General features: G+C 26.3%; 1 protein-coding gene across 7 annotated transcripts in view; it reads left to right on the top strand.

The window, feature by feature from the left end:
- LOC105844959 (potassium/sodium hyperpolarization-activated cyclic nucleotide-gated channel 4) overlaps positions 1–25,214 on the top strand; it is a 43,614-nt gene that overhangs the window by 9,677 nt on the left and 8,723 nt on the right. For 2 of the 7 annotated variants that reach the window (XM_065816994.1, XM_065816993.1), the window contains 5 exons: positions 14,586–15,291; positions 15,378–15,665; positions 16,725–16,935; positions 18,374–18,523; positions 24,480–24,698. In XM_065816994.1, coding sequence (XP_065673066.1) covers positions 14,798–15,291; positions 15,378–15,665; positions 16,725–16,935; positions 18,374–18,523; positions 24,480–24,698 — 1,362 coding nt within the window. In that variant the 5' untranslated portion in view covers positions 14,586–14,797. Of the gene's footprint in view, positions 1–9,606; positions 9,685–14,091; positions 14,386–14,476; positions 15,292–15,377; positions 15,666–16,724; positions 16,936–18,373; positions 18,524–24,479; positions 24,699–25,214 lie in introns of those variants that run through there. The other 5 variants (XM_065816991.1, XM_065816996.1, XM_065816995.1 and 2 more) reach the window with 5 other exon arrangements.

The following is a 25,214-nucleotide window of genomic DNA, read 5'->3' as shown; positions in this document are numbered from 1 at the left end:
TTTTAAAATGCCTAAAATATATAAATCCGTTGGTCACAATGCAATAAGTAGTAATGTTGTCATCGACTCAAATGAACCCTTGAAAGATGTACTATTTAATGTTTTGCATAATTTTGGATAAAATGAACTTGTATTCTTATGTCTCCGTTTGGTAAACCGCAGGAGTAAATTTAGTTATCGGAAGGCTGTTAACGCCAAAATTTAACCCTGCACTGCCCTTCTGTTAAAACTGCTATAGGAGGAATTTTCTAATAAATTAAGAAAAATAAAAATTGATATCTAATCAAAACAAGCGTAAACAAATAAGTTTACTTTTATAACAAATAAGCTATAATATATGCTATATCAAATTTATATAATTTATTACCAAATAAATGTTATTATAAAACTAAATGTATTTTGCATTGGATTATAATGCGCGCACAGTTACGAACATATATGTATTGTATCTGCATAACATTTATGTGTTTATTTATGTATAAAAGCAAATATACATAACTTGATTTATAAATTGACAAGTACATTAATATATTTATATATATATATATATATATATATATATATATATATATATATATATATATATATATATATATATATATATATATATATATATATATATAATTAATTAGTAAAAAACACTTATCTAACTTTTATCTTCGACTTGAAGTTTCACCATTGCTGGATCATCAGGAAGAGTCTTCCTCTTCCTGATGATCTCTTCCTACTCTTCCTGATGATCCAGCAATGGTGAAACTTCAAGTAGAAGAAAAAGTTAGATAAGTGTTTTTTACTAATTTATATATATATATATATATATATATATATATATATATATATATATATATATATATATATATATATATATATATATATATATATATATATATATATATATATGTTTATGTATATGCATATATATATAGACTCTTGGATAGTAATAACTAAAAATTTGAATTCTTTATTTTGAAACATTTTTTGGGTTCCCATTTTGTTTTATAATAAATGATATAAGCTGAACATATATAATTTTTTTTTAACTTGTATGTGAGTTCCATAAAACAATTAACAATATTAACTTAATAACAGACACGTGCTAAGTAGTATTTTATAACAAGGACATTTTAAAATCTTTGTGCTGCAGCCAAAGTAGCAGCATGGATTTTTGCTTACCACCCTTTAATAATTATTTTACAAAAAGATGATCTTAGAAATATATCAAGTGCACCTTAAAAAAAACTATTTTGATATTTCGAATTTGTTTTTGCGTATCCAATCCATATTTTTGAGTTACATAATTATACACTGTATGGTTGTATCATATCACTGCATATCATACGCTGTGTACATACCAATGTACACAGTTCTGTTTTACATGACTTTAGCAACAAAGTATCGATTGGATGGGCATTAAAGGTTTCTATATGCTCTAATACAAAACCATGTAGAGCTTACATGGAATTTTCTCTGCTGAGACCATACCTAGCATAATTAGAGGAATTTAAGCATAGTTTTTTTTTTAAAAATCTCCTTGTCTTTTTGTGTGTGGCACTTTATATTAAATATTAGTTAGGAGTTATTTTGAGATGTTTTTGAAATATTGTTATTTTTTTGGGGGATTTTTAGAGAATATTTAAATATTATGATTAAAAACTTCAATAGCATTTTTTGTATGTTTTTTACTAAAGATTCATTTTAGTCTAAGAAAAGTTCATCTTAAAAAAAAAAACTTCTTTATTTTTTTTAATTTTTTTTTTTAACTTCTTTTTTTAGGTGCCCTCAGAACTCCTTACGGTCTTATCATGGAGCACCGTGGGAGAGCATTTAACTAGAAGTTCACGTCTCCTTTTTTACAAATGTCGCTTATTGGGCTAGAGCCGGCATCGAACCCGGGACCTCTGGGTTCTGAGCCAGAATTCTAACCACTGCGCCACGGCTGCTTTTTAGTCTAAAGAAAAGTCCTTTAACCTTCTTTTTTAAACTTCTTTCCTCCAAACTTTTTTTAACCTTTAATCTTCTTCTTTAACCTAACAAAAGTTCATTTTGAAAGTTCATTTTAAAATATTTTTTGAATAATTAGTTGTCAATTTCTTAAACAGAAAGACAGTACAAGGTACACAGTGACATAACTTATTTTTGAGTTAATATATAGTTTAAACACAAAAGAACCGCTTTGGTGCGAAAAAGAAGATCACGATTTATTAAAATGTGTCACAATAAATTTACTCGGTTTTAATATTTGGATCCGTTTGAAGAATTAAAGAAAATAGATTTATGAGAAAACATGTAATTCATAAGAGTTAAAGAGGCATAATTATAAGATTTAAAATAATGAAACTAAGTGTTAAGTAGATACCAACTCTTTGAATTTTTTGTATTGTAACGTGTTTTAATTAAATTTAAAGAATTACTCAGCAACCATTATTTAAAAAATCACCGGGTGAGATTTACCAAATAAACAAAATCATCGTCTGTTGGCATCGTCACGTTTAGATGCGGTGAGAAATACCATTTGCTTTTCTCCGTTTTATAACCGACCGTTGAGAGATTTTTTTCCTAACGGACACTCGAATTTTCCGTTAGTTTGACTGAGAGATGTAAATACGGCTGCAGATCATTTAAAAATAGCTAAAATCACGCCATTTTTTAAGGAAGGCAATCTAACCAATGTTACTAATTATCGCCCAATTTTTGTTCTTTCTGTTTTTTCTAAAGTTTTTGAAAGAATTTTCTATAATTTTATTTATAATCACCTTTCATTAAATAATATATTTTACTTCAATCAAAACGGGTTCAAACAAAAAATTACTCAACAGAACACGCAATACTTTAAATTACTCGCAGTATAGCTGAATCTTTGGAGATGTTCCAACATACGTTGGGAGTTTTCACAGATTTATCAAAAGCGTTTGACAAATTCTTCATAAAAAATAGAATACAATGGAATTAAAGGTAATGCTTTAATGTTAATTAAAAGTTGTTTAAGCAACCGTAAACAATTTGTTTATAGTAATGAAACTGGTACAACTTATTTATTAAACATAACCGGTGGAGATCCCCAAGACTCTATACTTGGACATTTCTCATTTTAATTTACATTAATGATCTCCCTAAAGCGTCAAATTTAATGACTGTCTTGTTTGCTGATGACACTAATCTCTTTTTATCGCATAAAATATTATAACATTATTTCAAAATATGAACATTGATATAGAGAAATTTTGTGAATGGTTTAAAATGAATAAGTTGTCACCAGATGTCAATAAAAAAAAAACTGGTTACTTTTTCATCCGACTTTTAAAAAAAAACTACTGCCTCGCAACATACTTTTTATAGTCAAAATTCAAATAAAAAGAGAAACAAATACTAACTTTTTAGGTATATATGTTGATGAAAGCCTTAGCTGGAAATATCACATTAATTTTTTGTACAACAAAGTTGCTTAAAGTATAGGAGTAATGTATAAGGCTAGAAACGCTTTAAATAAACAAAGTTTAACACAGTTATATTTTTCTTTCATTGATTGTCATTTATACTATGCAAGTATTGCTTAGTGTAGTGCCAATAAAAGTATACTGGAACCTCTTTATCGTTAGCAGAAGCATGTTGATTATCGTATCAATTTTAAAAACAGATATACTCATGCCAGGCCTCTTTTATTTGAAATGAAAATTTTTAATATATATCAGCTAAATGCTTTTAATAATCTTTGTTTAATGTACAAATGTAAAATTAATTCTTCTCCAGTTTCTTTCCTTAATTTATATGCCTTGAAAGATAAAAATAAATACAATTTGAGAAATGACAATTTTATTTGGGAACCATATTGTTAAACTAATTCGGAATATCAAACATTTCATTTTGTGAAGCTTCTCTTCGGAATAAAATAGTTTTGAAATATTTTGATTTTTCTCTGGAATAGAGTTACCTCTTGTTCAAGAATAAGCTTTAAGAAATTATGTTGTCGCTTGATAATATATTTCTGCATTTTTAAACGTTTAATAATTTAATATATTGCTTGATGTATTATTGCTGTTTAGTTTTTATCGTAATAAAGAACTATATTTGGTTTGTGATTTATTGAGATCTTTTCTACACAGAAAAAGACACAAAATAATTGAAAATGTTGGTAATTATTATTCACTAAACAAATGACGTATATTTTTGTTATTACCTTTATTATTTTGAATATACAATTAAATTGCTTTAGGAAAAACACCCCGACTAGATCTCTATAGTGTTTTAAACAGAAACAATCTCATAGTCCACTTTGATGGAAAACTTATTTGAGAGCTGAAAGAACAAAATATTATCTGACAGTTACCAGTGAAAAAATTGCAGTTAGTGTACCCAGTCCACATTTAAAATGTAGAGTTGATTGAAGTCATCATTGAATGTTTAGAAAGGATAAAGCTGATCCAAGACTATATTATGTCAGTCCGAAATGAAAACATGCCTCTGACCACAGAAAATATTTAAATAAAAAACTAAAACCCAACTAACTTATATTTAAACAGCTTGTTATATTTTTCAACTTTTCTGTCCACGATTCTTTAAAATATGTAACATAAATTTTACAGTACATATCTTTTACTATAACAAATGTTTAACAGAATTTTCTTAATTAACCACAAGTTTTATCCTAAAAAAAAGAAAAGATCAAATATTTTTTAAGAAAACAAATTTTACAAAAAGCACTTAAAACCTGTTAAATTAAAAAATTCTAGTGTATTTAGTCATAATAGACCTAGTAACCAAGTTTTAATATATAAGATTAAAAAAAGTTTGGAAGATGTTAAAATGATTAATGCATTTAAATGTATTAATTGTTTCAACATCTTTCAAACTGTTTCTAATTGTGAACACTAAAACTTGGTTACAAAGACTATTATGACCAAATACACCAGAGTTTTTGACTCAATTGAGTCGAAAGCAATTGAATCTAACACTACTATATCAATACAACTATTATATCTATATACTTAGCATATTGGAAAAGAAGGAAGTGAGTTAGGTCAATTAGACAGACTGTTTAAAAGTGATATGGCATTTTAATAAAATTGTTTGTGTTGTTTCATAGTTACATACTACGTTGTTTCATAGTTACATACTACGTTGTTTCATAGTTACATAGATACGTTGTTTCATAGTTACATAGATACGTCGTTTCATAGTTACATACTACGTTGTTTCATAGTTACATACTACGTTGTTTCATAGTTACATACTACGTTGTCATAGTTACATAGATTAAGTCAGTGTAAAACTGACATTTAAAGAAAAACTAAAAATGAGATTTGTGAGCCTACCAGCCAAAAGTTCATAAAATCTAAAACTTTCCCCTCCTACCAGATGGTCTGGATCCAACAAATCAAAAAAACTATAAATCGGGTCCCTCCTCTACTAGATGGTCTGAATCCACCCCTGTGAGCAGGGAGTCCATTTTAGCCAGCAAAATGAGATTGGCAACTTTTATTTTCTATCATGCTTTAACTGTCGGAGTTACTTCAGGTACATCATTTCTCGCCTATTTTCTTATTTGAAACTTCCTAAATAACATGCTGGTTTTTAATTTTCTAAAAATATAATGTTCTAATCTTACCGAGTTTTTGCTATGAATCTGATGGTTATATTTATACTTTATTACGTTGAAAAATAAGGAAGTTGTTTGAGAAATTATAAAATAAAAGATAATATTCCGCTTACGTCGGTCAATAATTGATAAAGCCATAATCAATTATCTGTATAGTTAAATCCTCGTTTCAATGTTATGTAGTACATAGATCTATTTTTCTTTTGAATAAATTTTCTTTGCATGTTGGTTTATTTTTTTTTATTATTATTCATCCATTATGAATAAGCTTTAAATTTTAATTTTTCTTCATTATAATGGTGACTGAGTTAAAAAATACTTAAATCCGGCCAAATATATTAAAATATATTATTTTTTCATCTGAAATATTATTTTCTTGTAAAAATAATTTTAAGAAATAAAATTTTATAAAACTTTTACATATACTTGTAGAAAACAAAATTCTTTTTCATTTATTAAAAAAAAAACTACCATAAAAAATGAATTAAATTTCCGAAAAAAATTTGAATTTCTGAATTTTGACCGAAATTCGGCGAACTTGTCCTAAGTTGAATCCAATTGTATTAAGTTAAAAGTTAAAACATTTTCATTTTCATTATCTCTGAACCTTATTTTTGTTAGACCTAAAATCTATAAAAACGGGCTGATTCTATTGTAATGTTATTGATTTTAATTCATTTGTCGCAAATTTCTATTTCTTTTTATCTTGATGTTCTGTAAAAATTTATTTGCAGCTGTAAAAGGGGAATACGTTTTATCTTTGAAAATCTTTCGTGATCTTTTAAAAACTTATTTTTTTTATCTGAAATATTATTTTATTTTTATTTTTTCTAGCATTTCAAAATCATTTAAGTATATTAATTTTAAAAACTATTTTTTTGACTAATTTTTATTTATTTATTTCGTCATTAAAAAAAGAATACAATGCCGTTTTATATAAATAAAATTTACATGACCGGGCTAAAAAAAAACAATATTTGCCTTATCGCTACACCCCGACGTGCTTTTATCAGCAAGTGTGTACAATCATTAAAAAGTAAACATAAAATTACTTTGTAACCATATAAAAAATAAATAAAAATTTTACAAGTATGTTAAGATCAGTAACTAATCTATAATCAAAAGAAAGTCGTTAAAAAAAGATAAAATAATAATAATAATAATAATAATAATAATAATAATTACACCTAAAAATTGAAAATAAGTTAATAGAAGAAATTAAGGAAACTTTAAATTAAAGACCGGTTAATAAGATAGTTGTTAAAAAAGAAAAAAAAAATTGAAAAAAAAAAAAGAATCTTTAAAAAAATGTAATTTATAATAATATAATTTTAACTAATGTAATTTTTATAATTTTTTTTGATAAATTTAAAACTTTATTTTATTTATACTAAAAATAAGTATTGAAAAATAAGTATTAAACTAACATTATTAATATATATATATATATATATATATATATATATATATATATATATATATATATATATATATATATATATATATATATATATATATATATATATATATACATATATATATATATATATATATATATATATATATACAGTGGCGTAGGGATTTAAATGTTTGAAAAAGTCGTCAATTTGAGGGGGCCACAAACTTTACATAATTATAAAAACTGAATACTGAATAATTTATACATAATATTTGAAATTATTATTCTTTTTTATGAAATAATATTTACATGACTGGGGCAAGAAAAAGATAAACTTAGTATTGTCTCCGAAAAAATATTAAAATACATAAGTAATAGTTTTATCATATGTCTTTTTCATTTATAATTATTTTTATTTAACTTTAAACTATACAATAAATACTGCAATTACTAAAACGTTTTTTATATCTTTTTTTTTTTTTTTCCTTACTAATATTTAGTTCAAATTTTGTACCAACTTTTATACTGGAATTAAATAAAAGATTGTTAAAGGCTTTTAAAAATTTTCTTTCCTAATATCACTCGATTCTTTTTTAATTTAATGATTTTCTTAACTTTTTTTAATTCCTTAATTCCACTTAAAAAAAATTACAAAAAAAAAAATTTGCAATAATGTAAAAACTAAAAGCGCTTTTGAAATAAACGAATAAGAAAAGAGAATATTTTAAAAATAGAATAGAATTTGAGATAGGGAGAGTTGCCTTAATTGGAACACTAGGATAAATATTTATTAATCAAAAATGGCTTAACTATGAAAAATTTATGATTTGATTAATACAAATAGACAATCCTACTATACTTTTAACCATAATTTGACTTAATTGATTGCACTGTTATTGAAAATAAATTTGTTTTGACAAAGATACCAATTTTTTCCAATCAACGCAACTGGTTCCCTAAATTAGAACACATTGATTCCTTAATCAGAACAGGTTGCTTTTTTAAAAACGAACAAACAATAAAATCAACAAAAATTGATTAAATATGATTTTAATTTTTACAGTGAAAATTTAAACAGTTCATTCAAAACTTATAATAGGATTAATATTACCCTGACAAACTGAAAGTGTACAAACAAAAAATTGTATAAAAGCTTCAACTGTTAGGACGTTCTTCTAATTTATTGATTAAAAATCACTAAATAAAGTATTGTTTTTAAGGTTTATGGTTGTTATTGAGTATTTCAAAATTTCGTCTGAACTATTTCTACAATCCTTTGATTTTATTACTGATTAGGTCAAGAAAGCTTTATGGTTCCAATTAAAGAAACTTTGGACAATTTTGTTATATCACAGCAATATCATGGTTGCAGCAATTGATAATATAAGTTTATCTTGTTATTTTGCATTTTAAATCCCATCGAATTAAACACAAAAAATCGTATAACCTATAGAAGAATAGTTTATCAAGCGCAATCAGTATAGTGTGAACACAAGTTTAGATCACCCAAAAAAAATGACGTAAAAAACTTTAAATCCATGTTGCACATGGATTTTTTGAAGAACAACTTTTAAAATGTATCATAACGTAGAAAATAAGGCGTTTTACTAAAAAAATGCAAAATATAACAATAATTCATTTTTTTTCAAAAATAAATGCAAGTGTTCCAATAAAGGCGCTGTTCTAATTATGGCAACTCTTACCAGCGTCATAATTAGGTAACTGTTTTTTTTAATGTTTTTAAAATTTTAATTTGAAGTTATAGTTTTACAATTGTTTGGAAGAAATGAGTTCCACAAATGTGATCCTTTTGTATATTATTAAAAAAAAAACGTAAACAACAAAATTTGATTTTGAAACTTGATATCAGAAAACGTAGTTGGTAAACTTATATCTTTTGCTACCATTTTAGCTCTACAAAACCCAATCTAACTTCTTTAATTTAACTTTAGACTTAATGGCTCGTTCCAAGTATATAATAAAAGGATCATTGAATAAAAATATTTTGTAGTTGATGTTGTTTGACACCAAGTCCTCTTGACACGTGACACATGTCTGAACACTAAATCCTCAATATGTTTTATTCTTAAACTAAAATAAAAATATGAAACATGAAAATATAACAAGAAACAAGTGGAAACAGCATAACTTAGTTTGCCAAGATTAGAATTATTTTCTTTTTTGACAAAGTCTTATGTAATAAGTACTAATGAAAACATGTGAGATAAAGTATGTGAGATAATATGCTTTACCGTGGCAAAATCTGAGAGTGTCTAAGACATAATTTGAAGTATTATATAGAAAAACTGCAATATTGTTTTTAGCAGGTTTGAAAAAGTATAAAATATGTTTTTATACTCTAAATAGTTATTATTAATTTACTAATTTATACTGTTTTATACTTCTTTATAAACTAAATCATAAATCATAATGAACGTACTTACTTTTGATTTCCTTTGTTTAAACTTTTTCTATTACATTTTTATGTTTTACAACATGTTTACGTAAATTAGCATTAGCGCATGCGATTTTTGTATATTAAATAATAAATATATATATTTTTTTAATTTAATTAGTTTGTCAGTAAAAAAATAATAACGTGTTGTATAAATAGTATCTACATGAACGGGGTCAAAAAGAAGACAATGTTTGCATTATCACTAAGCCCACTAAATGTCACATACTTTCATTGGTAAGTGTGTCTAACAATTATTTTTAATTATTACTTAACAATTATTTTTTAACAAAAAGGTAAATAGTACAACTATTCTATACCATTTAAAAATTATATGCAAGTACTGTTAAGAGCAGACTAAAATATAATTAAAAGAAAAAGATTTTAATAATTATATCTAACTGGAATATAGTAGTTAAACCTAGAAAACTAAAGATAAGTTAATATAATAATTTGAAGAAAATTGTCGAGGTAATAGAATTGTTGTTAAAAGAAAAAATGATAATAAAAATAAACGATAAAATAAAGAAATAATAAATAATAAAAACCATAGAAGAAATTAATCCATTGCTATCATTATTAAGTTTTTGTTTAAATAAAGAAAGAGAAGAACAATTTTTCAGTTCGTTATTTAATAATGTGTTCTATAATTTAGAACCTCTGATGGCAATAAAAAATTTATTAACCAAATAACACATTTGAGGTTGCTTATAATTGTAATTTGAAAATTTTGTAGGGTAAATATGATTACCATTATTAAACTATCTATTAAATATTACAGGTAATCTTTTATTATGAAGTTTGTGCATAAAATTAAAATTTAAAAAGCTAAAACACATTGAGCATGTGATGATTTTAAAATAGTTCTTTAATAATGTGTTTAGCTAGTTTTCTAATCATAATTTTGTTTGAGCGGCATCATGCAATATTAGCATAGTTTATGTAACAATGGATGAAGGAAAAATGGAAGTGTATTAGAGAGAAATATAAATGTTTTTAATCAGTTTTGATTTATTAACTGTCTGGCTTTGTATAGTATGCAATAAGTGTAATACGCAATAATTGAATTGGTTAAACATATAAAGTGTGTACATAATAACTGTGAAAGTAGAAAAACAACTAAAAAAAAGATTTTTTTCTTTAATTTTTATTAAGAATTAAGTAATAACTTTAATACATTAACTTAAGAAGCTCAAACACTCAAATTATTCCTGTGGGAATCTAATAAAATTTCGAACTTTTGCTTTGGTGGTACCCATATGCTTGCGCACAGAATAGAATAAGAATCAAAACTACTTGATGCTTTTTTAAATGATGTTTTAGTATCTTTCTGCAAAGATTTTTTTTTTTTTCTTTTAATAATAGCCCAGAACTTTTTAATAACTCTTAATTCTGGACAGTTTGGAGGATTTTCTGTTTTAGGCACAAATTCTACACTAGTTTTTTATATCATTCTATAGCTAGTTTACAATAACGACTTAAAGCTAAATCAGGCTAGAACACAAGTCTATTATTTAATGAGAGGTAAAAGCCGTTTTTTTAAAAACTCTTTAACATATATTTGACCAGAAACTGTTGAATGAGAAATATAAGGTGCTAATTGTTTGCCACAACTGCAAATAGCTTGCCATATCAAGGCTTTTTTAGCAAACTTGTCTAGTTTTGTGTATTTAAATTTCTTATCTGCTTATCCTCTGTATTTGGCAATATAATAGACAGCACAAGGAATTTGCTGATGATTGTACTTGATATAAGTTTCATTGTCTTCAATAATATAGAAATATTTAGAAATAAAATTGCCATACAATTTTCTGCAAAAAGTTCTTGCATTTTTTTTTGAGTTTCAGATCGCGTTTAGTGAAAGGCTTGGGTTAATTTTAAAATTGTTAACCAGTTTTCTAATTAGCTGTATATCTTTAAAACCCTTCTTCCACCACCAGATTTGAGTTTGATCAATTTTTTTTGAGAAAAACGTTGAATTACACGACTAACTGTGTATGGATGTATTTGTAATACTTTTGCTATCGAATTATTGCTACTATTGGGGTTTTTCAAATATTTGTGCATAATTCTCTTCTTCTTTCGTCATTTTTAAAACTAATTTTAAGTTAAATCAAAAAGCTAACACATTTTTTTGAAACCACAACATGTTGCAAACAAAATACAAAACGATTAAGATTTTAATATAACCACTGAAAAAAATCCAAAGCTTTTGACACATTAAATCATGAGATACTTTTGAAAAAACTCGAATATTATGGTGTTATAAACAAAAGCAAATCAAAAATATGCTTGCAGGATAATATTTGGGGAAAACAGGAATACACATTGCGAACCTCTTTTACGTCAGCTTGGTGCTTTAATAATTTATAAGATTATTATTCATCAAGTAATATTATTTATGTTTAAAGCAAAATGTGAGTTATCTTCCAAAATGTGGTTTATCTCCCAAAATGTGGGTTATCTCCCCAATCATTTCAATCTTATTTACATCTCTCATAAATATTCAACCAAATTTTCAGTGAACAACTGAAATATGTACGAGTTTAATTTAAGTTGGTTAATGAGAACGACGAAGTTGTTCACTGAAAATTTGAAAAGTTTTAAGGCTGAATCAAAACGGCATTAACTAAACACGGGCTTCGATATACTAGACTTCAAATATCTTTTTTAAAAGGTTTTAAAATAAATCATTTAAAATAATTACATTTTCTTTAACTTTTTTTACTAATTGTTTTTCTATTTTGTTTTATGTTTTTGTTGATGTTTATTAATCAGCCCTACATACTTATTTATATTCCATAATTTTTAATAAAATTTTTTGCGATTGAAAACTTTCACGACTATCTCATCTTTTTATTATTATTATTATTATTATTATTATTATTATTATTATTATTATTATTATTATTATTCCGCTGGAAGATTGTTAGCAAAAGTTTATTTTACTGCTGAAGTTTTGTATGTACTTATACTGTTTTATTTATCACTTATTTTCTTGTGTAACGGGGCTCGGTGTTAAGTCAAGTCTGTCATCTTCTAGCCCCGACCAGGATTTTCTATTACTGTGGTTTCTTTTTTATAATTTTTAACAAACGGCAAAGTGAAAAAGTGAATAAATAAAAGTATGCTAGTTTTTTCTAACTTGTCTTCTGTTCTTGTCTTCTGTTGCTCTATCATTACTTTTAAACACTTTTTCAAAAAATGTAGCAAAAATGTAAAAACATGTATTGGAAATTATTTTCCTGGCCGAGCTAGTAAATAGCTAGTAAATAGCTAGCGCTACATTTTAAAAATCTAGTAGAGCTAGTAAATAGCTAGCGCTACATTTTAAAAAAATTGACGTTATTGCGTATTTTTAAAATTGACGCATCCAAATAATTGAAAATAAAATCTTAGTAAAAGCTACCTTAGTAGCTTTGGTTGGATGTCGGTTTTGCTTTGCAAAAACTGTGTTTAGTTTACTAACAATTCACTGTTAATTTAACTACCTTTAATTAATAAGCGTAAACTCTCTTATTGTCACTGAATAATAAATAAGCGTAAACTCTCTTATTGTCACTGAATAATCAATAAGCGTAAACTCTCTTATTGTCACTGAATAATCAATAAGCGTAAACTCTCTTATTGTCACTGAATAATCAATAAGCGTAAACTCTCTTATTGTCACTGAATAATCAATAAGCGTAAATTCTCTTATTGTCACTGAATAATCAATAAGCGTAAACTCTCTTATTGTCACTGAATAATCAATAAGCGTAAACTCTCTTATTGTCACTGAATAATCAATAAGCGTAAACTCTCTTATTGTCACTGAATAATCAATGAACGATTACTCTCTAAATATTACCAATTTACCGATGGGCACTTATTCTTTTATTGTCACTGAATAATCAATAAGCACATACTCTCTTATTGCCACTGTATAGTCAAAAAGCGCGTAAATATATAAATACAACAAATCTAATTAGAAAGAGAGTGAGACAGAGCAGAGGGAGGAGGCATCAGTTGAAAAAATTTTCTCTTTTAAAAAAAAATTGTCTGGATTTCATAGACAAGAAAGGCATTAAAAAATACATCTGTCCGCCATCTATGCAGCTTTAAAAAAGTTTTAAATATTTAAAAAAGCATGCGCGATTTTAAACACCAAACTTTATATTTATTTATTTAAAAGTTATAGTATAAAATTTAAATATATAAACGTTTTTTTTTTGTTTTTATATTATTGTACAAAAGTATTTATTAAATAATTTATCGCGAAAAAAAAAAGTCAAAATTATTTGAAGAAATCCTTAAAAAAAAACGCTTTATTTTGACTTAGAAGTCGAATAAACCAGAGTCAATTTGTTTTTCTTTGTCTTGAATAATGGCACACCGCAAAACAGATTATTATCATTATTATTTAGTTTATATTATATTATTGTTGTCGTTATTGTTGTTGTTTTTGTTGTTCTTCTTCTTATAATACAACTGTGTAAATTATACCAACATTTACTTAAATTATAGATTATATATTCATGATTTATGGTGTTTATTTCTTTAAAACCAATGTTGATAAATAAATTAAAAAGAGTCCAAATATAGAAAAATCTATGGAAAGAATTTCCAAGCAAAACTAACGGGTGTTTGTTGCTTTGTTTAAATAATCTATGAGTTTGAATGTTGTTTTTCAAACATGTTTTAAATTATATTTGACTTTTACTTGTGTATTACAGATAATTGTACAATCTTTTACAAGACATAAACATTTAGAAAAATCTAAGAATCGAAAACTTTTTTTAACTTTACAAGACATGGTCATTAAAAATGAAATTTATTTTAATATTTATTTTAATATAAGACATGGTCATTAAAAATGAAATTTATTTTAATGGTGTAGCAAATCTTAAGTGAATCAAATAAATAATGTTGAAATATTTAAATGTTTACTTTTCAAAGGTTTGTTTTAAAGCATTTGTTAAAGATTATTGCCATTTCTGTTTCTTTTATTACTGAGTTTTTTTGTTTGTTTTATAAAACTTAAAATACCGTCGTTAGTACGACGTCGTTAGTAAATCCATGAGAGCGTGGTTGATCAATCACGCCCTCATGGATTTTTGAGCTTGTTCCGATTGATTTTAATAATGTTCCTATTTCAGTCGGTTACCAGAATATCAATGTCGTCATTTCTTAAAGCTTCATTTACATGTTGATCTATTTTTCATGAGATTTTTACATGGAAAAATTGTAAAACGAAGTTTTTAAATAATAATAAAAAAAAAAAAACATAAAGAACTATTGTAGTCTTTACTATTTATTGTCAAACATACGTTTTAAGCTATGGTTGCATTAAAATATTGACTTTTGAAGAATGTGTGTATATCCTTCGACATATTTAGTTAACGAAAAAACTTACCAAATATCAAAGATGAATTGCGAAGAAAACACTGGAAAAACAACAGAAAAAAAGCAGCAAAATCATGTGGTAATGAACAATAAAAAACAAGCTGAAGAATATTTAGAAGGTAATGAAAAAAATTTTAACATCAAAATGACTGAAGAAGATGCCAACATCAAAGCGTCTGAAGATGACATTCCAATGCACCTTATGGATGATTTTTTAGGCGCAATGCTTTTTCCACATTTTGATCAGAAAGCAGAGAAGAGTTTTATGAGTTTCAAAAAACAGCCAAAACGACAACTTTTTAAAAAGAAAAACACATCCGCCGATCTTATAAAAGATTTGTTTTGTCCGGCTCACAACAACCAAACGATAAAATTCTTCGGAGGAAAAAAAGCCATGGAATTTGAAAGAGAACGCTCAAAAAATTCGGGCTTTGTTATACATCCATGGAGCAAATTAAGGTTGCTTCTTTTTTTATTTTAATTTTTATTATATTGCTTTATTTTGTATACAAAGTTTTATTAAATAAATTTATTTTTTGGTATAGGCAGTATTGGGACTTACTAATAATGGCGATGCTTGCAACAAACATGTTTGTTCTTCCACTGGATATCAGTTTTTTTTCTAATAATATATATAATGTTGGCAACATTACGACCTCAAAAAGCTCTAACGGAGATAATAACGTTACAAGTATCTCTAACACTTTCTTCGCTTTTCATATTACCTCTGATATAGTGTGCTTAATAGATATACTAATGAATTTCAGAACTGGGTACCGAGCTGGTCCTGAAAAAAGTGATTTTCAACTTGATGGGAAAAAAATTGCATTGCAGTAAGTTCTATTTCTAACTTATACTCATAACACATTTAGGTAATTTTTAACTTTAAATATTTATATATTGCGCAGTTCGCAATTAATAGCAATTTTTATTTCAATATTAATGTTGATACTTATAATTCTTCAAGGCGCAGGAAAAAAAAAGAAATACAGAATAGCAAATAATTGCTTTTTCTATATATTACAAGTCCTTTAAACTTTTTTAGAAAATATATATAAAAAAGGTTTAAAATTTTAAAAAATTAAAATTTTAAAAACAAATATTGTTTTTAAAATTTTATATGTGACAGTTATAATTTTCTTTGCGATTGTTTTTTTGTTGTTGTTGTTTTTTTTAGTGATTTTTTTTCTGGTTTGGGAACCCTGGTTTTGATATGAATGTCTCCTCTTAATGCTTTCAACAGTTGTTTAGTATTTCTTTAAAATGTCTTTATTTAGAAGGATATCCTTATGAAAAGACATCCTTTTTTTTTCTTTTTTCTTTTTTTCTTTTCTTTAATCCTGCTTTATCGTTTTTTTATTTTATTAATTAAATTCTTTGACGCTTTTTATTTTTGGCGGCAGATTTGCCGCCTTTCAACACTTTGTTATTGCACCAGCAAGATTTGAAAAGTTTAGAAAAGTTTCAAACTTCAAATTTGTTCTGGTCTTTTAATTTAATTCTTTTTAGTATTTTAGTTCATGAGTTTTGTTTATTAGTGGGTAGTTTATTATCATATGACTTTTAAGTAAATCTAATGTCTATAAGTTAAGCCAGGTTTAAGTGTATATATTATAACGTAATAGCTACCTATACTTACGTAATATTATAACGTAATATTATAACGTAATAGCTACGTATGCTTATTTTTTGCTAATATTTACTTAAATTTTGAAATATAAAATCTTTTAGATCCATAATCAGGTAGTTTTGGAATTAAAACTAGCTAAACCACTTTTGTTAACATGTAAATCTTTAAATAGTTTATCCAAAAAACATCATTATAATGAATTTACAACAGTAGGATGTTCAATTTCTTGAGTTTAATGTATTACAAATATTTTTGTGTTTAGCTACTTCAAGACTTGGTTTACTATTGATGTCATTAGCACTCTTCCATTGCATTTTATACTCATGTTATTTGCGGGGAGTAGAGAGGAAGTAGGCATTGGTTTAAAGGGTGCATCCAGGGTTATCAAAATCTTAAAAGTATCAAAATTGCTAAACCTATTAAAGTTGCTCCGACTTACAAGAATTATTCGAGGTGTATCGCAATATGAAGAGGTAAAAAATAAATTAATAAATAAAGTTTTTAATAACGATTTTAATAACATATTTATTACTTTTTTTCCTTTTCTTTTTTCTTTTAAATATTTACATCACATGATTAACGTAACAAGGTCGCGAATAGTTAAACTTATAGACGTATAAACGAAGATAAATATACAAATACAAATATGATAAACAATAAAAAATTGTATTTTTATCGACAAAACCATTTAAAAAATATAAAATTGTTTTTTAAAACTTTTAAAACAGTTATGTTTATATTTTATCTTATTTAATGCTGGTTAAATAAGTTTGTTAACAACTTTCTATAGAGAGATTTTAGTTTTTCTAAAATTAAAATAGCTCAAGTTAAAATATTTTTATTAACAGGTGCATATTATTTTTTGAATGAATCAATTCACGCAGTCAATTTACGCAAATAAGAGAAACAACGTGCTGACTGAACGATAGTTGTTAAATCAGCTAGTCTGTCGTTTTGTTTTATATTATATATTCATATTTTTGCCTATTATATAAAATAGGCTAAAACCTATTTCTGTAAAGAAATGTGTTTCAGCCTATTTTCCAATTTACAAATGTTTTCCCAAGGAGTTATAAAAGCTAGCGATATTATAACTCTTTGGTTTTCCATATTATTTACAAATATTTTCCATATTATTTACAAATATTTTCCATATTATTTACAAATATTTTCCATATCATTTACAAATATTTTTCATGTAAGCTATGGTTGATAAATTAGACTTTTTTGATGACGCTCCGCGTGTTTAAGAAAAGCTATTTTGATGACGCTCCGCGTGTTTAAGAAAAGCTACATGCTCTAGTTTTAATTTGTTATAAAATTTACTGGATAATAAATGCGTTTAAAGTAAGTACGTAAACTAAAAAAACGTTCGAACGTTCAAAAGACGTCAAAAAAATTCAAAAGACGTCTTTTTTACGCCCCGTGCTCACTGGGTACGCAGTAAAGCAGCGCATAATTCCTGCTCTTGGTTTGCGACTATTAGTGTTACCTTTGTATATCATGTTGTCATAATTGTTGAATGTTAAATATGTAAACATGTAGTTTGAATATGCGCTTATAAGGCTGGGTGAATCAAAAAAAGCTATTGCTTTTACTCAGTAATTGGTCAGTTTTATGTGAATTAAAACATCCGAAGTTTTGCACAAATTTTTATTCGTAAAGTTAAGCAATTTACTCAGTAACTAGTCAGTTTTATGTGAATAAAATCTTAAGCAAAATCGTTGAAACTTTATTTTTACGTAAAGCTGACCAATTACTGAGTTAAAGCAATTGCTTTTTTTATTCACCAGGCCTATAATCTTGCTTTTGCATAGATAAACGTTTTTATGTTTTTTTTTAAAAAAAAAAAAAAAGAATAATCGTAAGTTTATTTCAAATGAACTTATTTAAAAATTTAATGCGTTATAGGTATACTGTTGGACCGCTAGCTTTATAAGGTATATCAAACTTGTCAGCATGATGCTTTTAGTTGCGCACTGGAATGGCTGCCTGCATTTCCTTATTCCGATGCTACAAGAATTTCCTGAAAATTGTTGGGTGCGGCTTGGAAACTTAGAGGTATTTGATAGTTATACTTTTTTATTCGCTTTTAAGATATTAGTAAAATAAATATGAATCCTCATTATTAATCCATGGCTTCTTATTAAGAATTGAAGTAACTTCTTAATAAAAAAAAAAAGTCGGAGCAGACAATATAAAAATAACTTCATAAAGTTATTAATCTAAAAAAAATTTTTTTAAACATTTTTTTTTTAAATAATATTTATTTATAAGTTTGTTTATTTGTAAATTAACTGTTACAAATTGAAATTAAAAAATAAAATAAAATGGCTGTTTTGAATAACTCCGGTATTTTGTAGTTGTTTTTTTTAGTTTATTCAATTTACATGAAATATTTTAATCATTTAAAACAAAAGTTCTTAAATCTATAATAACCTAAATTATTTAAATATTAACTAAAAAAAACTTATGTCCGCGGATGTTTATATGAATAAAAGACGGCTTTGAATAAGAAATTTCGTGTTTTTTTTTTTTGCTTTATACCTTCAAAATATTTTTCTAATATTTTTTATGTATCAATTTATTTAGCATGCTTTATTTACCTAATTTTATAATTTTTTTGTAAATTACTTAACTGCCACTGTTGGCCTCTAAAAAAACGAGTGGTTTTTTAGTTATATCAGTTATTAAACTCGTTTTTTTTTTTCAGCTTTATTTTACAACTATATAAGTATTTATTGTCTTTATATATTCTGTTTACAAATATTCCAATAAATACTTCTTCATAAGTTTTAGTAATATAAAGTACAAAATGAATAACTATCACCGTCAATGTTAAAATAAAAACAATAAAAAGTAGAGATTTTAATGTACTTTATTGAAAGTTTTTTCTTTTAACTCTTAATTCTGTTTTTTGCCAGTTATAATTAGGATTTTTCTTTCTGTTTTTAGTTTTAATAAAGTTTTCATGTGGCAAGAAAAATTTAGAACATTTGCTTAAATTCAGGATCAAATTTTTTAACTTAATTTTTAAGGATTTTTGATAATCTAGATTACAAATTGTTTTTAGGTTCTAGTTTGTTGTATAAGGAAGCATCAAGAAATAAAATTGAAAATCGGTAGAGTTTTGTTTTTTAAATGCCGTAATAAAGTTTCCTGTTTCTCTTGTGTTATATTTATTAATATTATTTTAAAAAAGTTACTTATAAAATAATTGGCACCTGACTTTGTATTTTAGTATGAACGACACATTTTTGTCTATGTTAATTTTGTAAATATTTATTATTCAACACCTAGTTCTGAATTAGGTCTACTAATAATGTATGCAGGCATAAATTCATATTCAATGAAAATGTTAACTTTTTTGAGGAAAAATATTTAGTTTTTATTTATTTCTTATTTACTACTTAAAGCAACGTCGCCTTGGGCAGCAGTTTAAAATCATTGTAGCTATGTAGCTCAAACTTCCTTTCCGACAAAACCTAAAAGTGTATTGTACATTTCTAAGTTATTTTTTGAATTTATCAAATGATCTAAAGAATATTTTTGCTCTTTTTTTAAATTTTAAAGGTTTGAATAAAAAATGTAAAATTTATAAAGATGAAATACGTGGTACTTGTAAAAGCCGTAAAGTTGTCGTGCATCGTAAGAAAATGTTTTTTTTTTTACGCAACCAACGGCAATTACTTTCAGAAAAGTTTCGTAAAATAACTTTTCGCCTTTACGTTTTTTGCTTTAACTACACTGAACCATTCAGTGTAAGATTGTTTATCATATGTCTTAAAGAAAATGTAAAAGGAAATGAATGAACAACCTATTACTGTCCATTAGTTTTCTTTCACATATTCTACTTTTTTAATGTTTATTTTAGCGTCAATTCAAATTTCATTTTTTCGCTCTTTTTCTTTGTTCATAATTGATATAGGGGAACATTGGGCAAGATGACGAACGTTTTGAAAAGCACTTATATCTTAGTCAATAAGTGTTCCAATAAGTAAAACTTTATGAAGAAGCGATTAAAAATTATCATGTGCTACTGATGTATCAAAAAAACCTTATAAAAATTGAAAATAGTCCGAAGAAAACTCATTACCGATGTTACCTCAAATCGTCATCTTGCCCCGTATGGGGGGCAAGATGACGATTTTAAGATAAGTTAATTCCATGATACCATTACTGTCTTAAATATCACGGTATCATAAATTCTAGTTTATAAAATAAGTAATATAAATAGTGGTGTAATTTTTAATAAAAATTAAGTTTATATATTTATATAGGGCTATGCCAAAAAACCTGCTAATCAGTTCATAGTAAATTCCAAAACAACAAAATAAAACAAATGCCAAACAAAATATTTTAATGCGCAATAAAACAATGTAATAATTGCTAAGCTACATAAGAGTAGCATACAGTACAAGTAAATTTGCGCTTAACATATTGCACACAAGTTAAATGACACCAGTGTTCACAGGATTTACACATATCCCAGTTATCATCAAGCAATGGATCATTAGGATCACCATAGATAATTTCACAATACCAACATGAAATTTCTTCAGTTTTGTCAACTATTTTTGAAACTTGATTTTTGGATTTTTTTTTTGCTCTTTTTTTGGCTTTGTCATTTTTCTTTCTATCGTTAGTTACAGCTGTTTTTTTAAGCTGGCCCTTCTTTTCTCTAACAGCTTTCTTTATTTTTTGATTCATCAATTTTTCTTTTTTTTCAAGTGCAGCTAATTGAACTGCAGCTTTAAAACGGGAACTTGTTGCCACTTCTGCTTGCTTAAATTTTCGTTTATGGCTAGCACTATTTGTAACCCTACAAGCAATAGGATAAGGTCAAATCAGGTGATACAGTTTTTGGCACATCGTTTAACTCTATTTGGGTTCTATCAACATTTGCATCTGCATTCGACTGAATGCATTTTGGTTCAATGTTAATAGTTGGCAATGATAAAGAGTTGTTGTTGTTAAATGATATGGTCAATGCTGATGTAACTGCATTAGGTTTCACCTTTGATGTTGACTGTTGCTGGCAATCTTCAACTACTGGAACAAAATATTACAGAAAAAATTATATAACATATGTCATAAAAATCATCATAAAATTATTTAGGTTAATTTTACGTTATTTCATATTCTATTATTTAGCATAATTGTCCAATATTATAGATAAGCTGAAGTTATTAGCTTATTTAAATTATAAATTGTCAGGTAAAGATTTGTAGATAAAAAAAACGACAAAAAAAAAATACAAACATTTTTTAACTTTTAGTTTTAAGAAACAAATAAAAAACCGAACTGTCTAAATAATATATAATTTACATACTTATTCCTGATTGATTATTTGATATAATCTGATTTTTTGGTATTGGACTATCACTGGTCAATGATGGTGCAAAGTCGGTTAAGACTTTGCACCATCAAAAAAGATCTGCGGATTGAAGGGCCAGATTCCAGTTTCTTCAAATCCTTTTCTTGCAATGCCAGTTGTTGCTGATTGGTCATATGCATGCCTTACGAGTGCAGGAATCTGTGCTTCAGTGATTGGTCTACCTGGGTGATTTATCATCCAGTTATCACAAGCTTGACTGTAGTAAGTTTTGAATGGTGAAAAGAAGGTAACATCCAGAGGTTGCATCATATGGGTGGCATGTGGTGGCAATTTTAGTATTACAATTTAATGTTTTCTGCAATATTCGATGGCTGAAAAACTTATGTGTGAGTTATGGTTATCCACAATTAACAGAAAAGGATCAGCAATAGTTGGTTTTGTGTGATAAGCAAAGTGCTTTAGATAATTAGATAATCTACAAAAATTTCTTGCGTTATCCAACCAGAATTATAGGCAAAGCCAACTGAATCAAGTGGAGAATTGTCCAGAAAATCATACCGCATTCTTTCTCGGGGAAAAATAAAAGCTGAAGGTATGTAAGTTCCAACAGCATTCATGCTACAAACTATGGTTACGATTTTTCCTCTTTCAGCAGAAACAACTTTGCCCACTCTTTTAATGCCTTTAACTGAAAATACTTTTGGGACTTTCGTTGGTACAGTGGGTAACCCACTTTCATCAGCATTGAAGATTCTTTTTGAATGTGAATTATGCGTTCTCAAGAGATCTCGAAGTAAATCAAAAAATATTGCAACCTGTGGGGAGTTAAAACCTTGAATTCTACCCAAAGACGTCATTTCAGGAGTTCATAATGAAATATTGTTGTGGCGTTTCAAAATTCCAGTTACCAGTCAAGACCAGCAATTTTTAATTCCCTGTTAAAATTATGTTGAACATTATTATGTTCTGCAAATTCAAATGCAAATTTTCTGAGCTGTACTTTGGTCATACCAAAAAATCTTTTGCTCAACTCAATTAAATATTCTGCAAGTAATTTTACCATTTCCATTGAAAATAAAGGACGAAACCTTCCATTGCTGATTGGAAATTGATCCAAAGATTTTTATGGTAACGCCTTAGTGTTGCTTCTGGAACTCCAAAATTTACAGCAGCTTAATTCTTGCTGCAAGCATTGGAATTGCAAGCTTCAATAGCTTGAATCATGTTCTGCATTGTCCAATTTCCATTGGCACCTCTACTTGTAGTTCTGATATAGTTGCGAACCGTTTTAATAACTACAAATAACACAATAGTATACAATGGGACTGTCAATATAAACAAATAACATGCAAATACATGTACCATATTAGAAATATACTTTACACACACACACACATATATATATATACATATACATACATATGTATATATATATATATATATATATATATATATATATATATATATATATATATATATATATATATGTATATATATATATATATATATATATATATATATATATATATATATATATATATATATATATATATATATATATAGTTATTAAAGTTACCTTAAAGTTAATTAAGTTTAGTTATGTTGTGAATATTATTATTTATGCATATGTCAATTTTAGTTATGCGTATATCTGTTTGTAAAATAAGCATAGCTAATATGATTATGGTTAACAACTATACTTTATGGTTATATTTAATCTGTTTTATACATACATATACATACGTATGTATGTTTATGTATGTATAAAACAGATTAAATATAACCATAAAGTTTTATACATAGATATACATACGTATGTATGTATATGTATGTATAAAACAGATTAAATATAACCATAAAGTATAGTTATTAACCATAATCATATTAGCTATGCTTATTTTACAAACAGATATACGCATAACTAAAATTGACATATGCATAAATAATAATATTCACAACATAACTAAACTTAATTAACTTTAAAGTAACTTTAATTATTATTCTAAGTTATTTATTATAATTGTGTTTATTTTTATAAGTTAAACACACCTAGGCAACAAGATTTAAGTTAAACAAAACTAGAGGCAGTGTTCATACAGTTAAAAGTAAAACATGTACTTCGGCAAAACGACGAACGAGTCATCTTACCCCGTTCATCTTGCCCCTAGACTACACAACCTTCAAAGGTGATTCAGAACTATACATAAATTAGTTATCATAGCTTAATACTACTCGTTTGGCTTCCAAATTGAACAAGCTAAGCGAAAAATTCTCGCTTACCTTTAGCTGGTGATGTATTGATGAAAAAAATCAAATGCAAGTGAATTTTTTTTTTTTTTACTAATATAGGAAAAACCTTATTCAATACTTATCTTTCATCCAGAAAATAAAATTTATAAAGAAAACATAAATAAATCTAGTAGATATAATCTACAACGCTCTCAGCTACAGTAAGCTTTCATATTTAGTTGAATTTTGAAGATAATGGTAGGTTGTCATCTTGCCCCATTCGTCATCTTACCCCATCCTCCCCTAGTAGTAATAAAAAATGTCTAGTATATTTATCAGTTATTTTTATTACTTATAAGTATAATTTTAATTAAATGATTTATTATTATGTTTTTTTTTTCTTTTAAATATTTTTACATAATTGATTTTTTTGTATTTTGTATACGTTAGCGTAGCCCATGGTACACACAGTATGGATGGGCTTTATTCTCAACTTTATCGCATATGTTGAGTGTTGGATACGGACGTTCAGCTCCATTAATTTTATCAGAAGCTATTGTTATAATTTTTTCTATGGTAACGGGTGCTACATTCTACGCGCTATTTATTGCTCATTCTATGGCCTACATTGCACAAAATGACTCTTCAAAAAATTCGTATAAAGAAAGGGTAAAGTAACAACTATTTAACTAGATATATATATATATATATATATATATATATATATATATATATATATATATATATATATATATATATATATATATATATATATATAACTACTGTATGTTATTTATGATATCAGGACCGCCGAGAAAGGAAGGGGGTGCGAAAATTGGATATCTGCAGATATCCAAGGCCGGCAGATATCCAAGGAGCGCCAGATGAAATGAAAAAAAAAAGAAAAGAAAAAAAAGGTCCCTTATCTGAAATATAGGAAAATTTTGATCAATAAGGTCGCCAATCAGAGATACTGTCCCAGGCGACGTGATGGCTTTCGGCGGCCCTGCTAAATATACGTAACTACTTAAAGATTATTCAAGTCGGTAAATAATTAGAATAGTAACTCTAAACTAAGAATTGTTTAGTAAACTTATTTTTGTGTATTTTTATAAGTTATTTTGTTATATTTATTATTAACTTACATAAATAAAATTTGGCATCATAGCATTCGCTATGATGTCA

This window comes from Hydra vulgaris, chromosome 13 (assembly GCF_038396675.1).
Source record: "Hydra vulgaris chromosome 13, alternate assembly HydraT2T_AEP".
In the NCBI taxonomy this organism is placed as follows: Eukaryota; Metazoa; Cnidaria; class Hydrozoa; order Anthoathecata; family Hydridae; genus Hydra; species Hydra vulgaris.
Note: the sequence above shows the minus strand (reverse complement) of the source record. Positions and strands in the feature narration are given on the sequence as shown.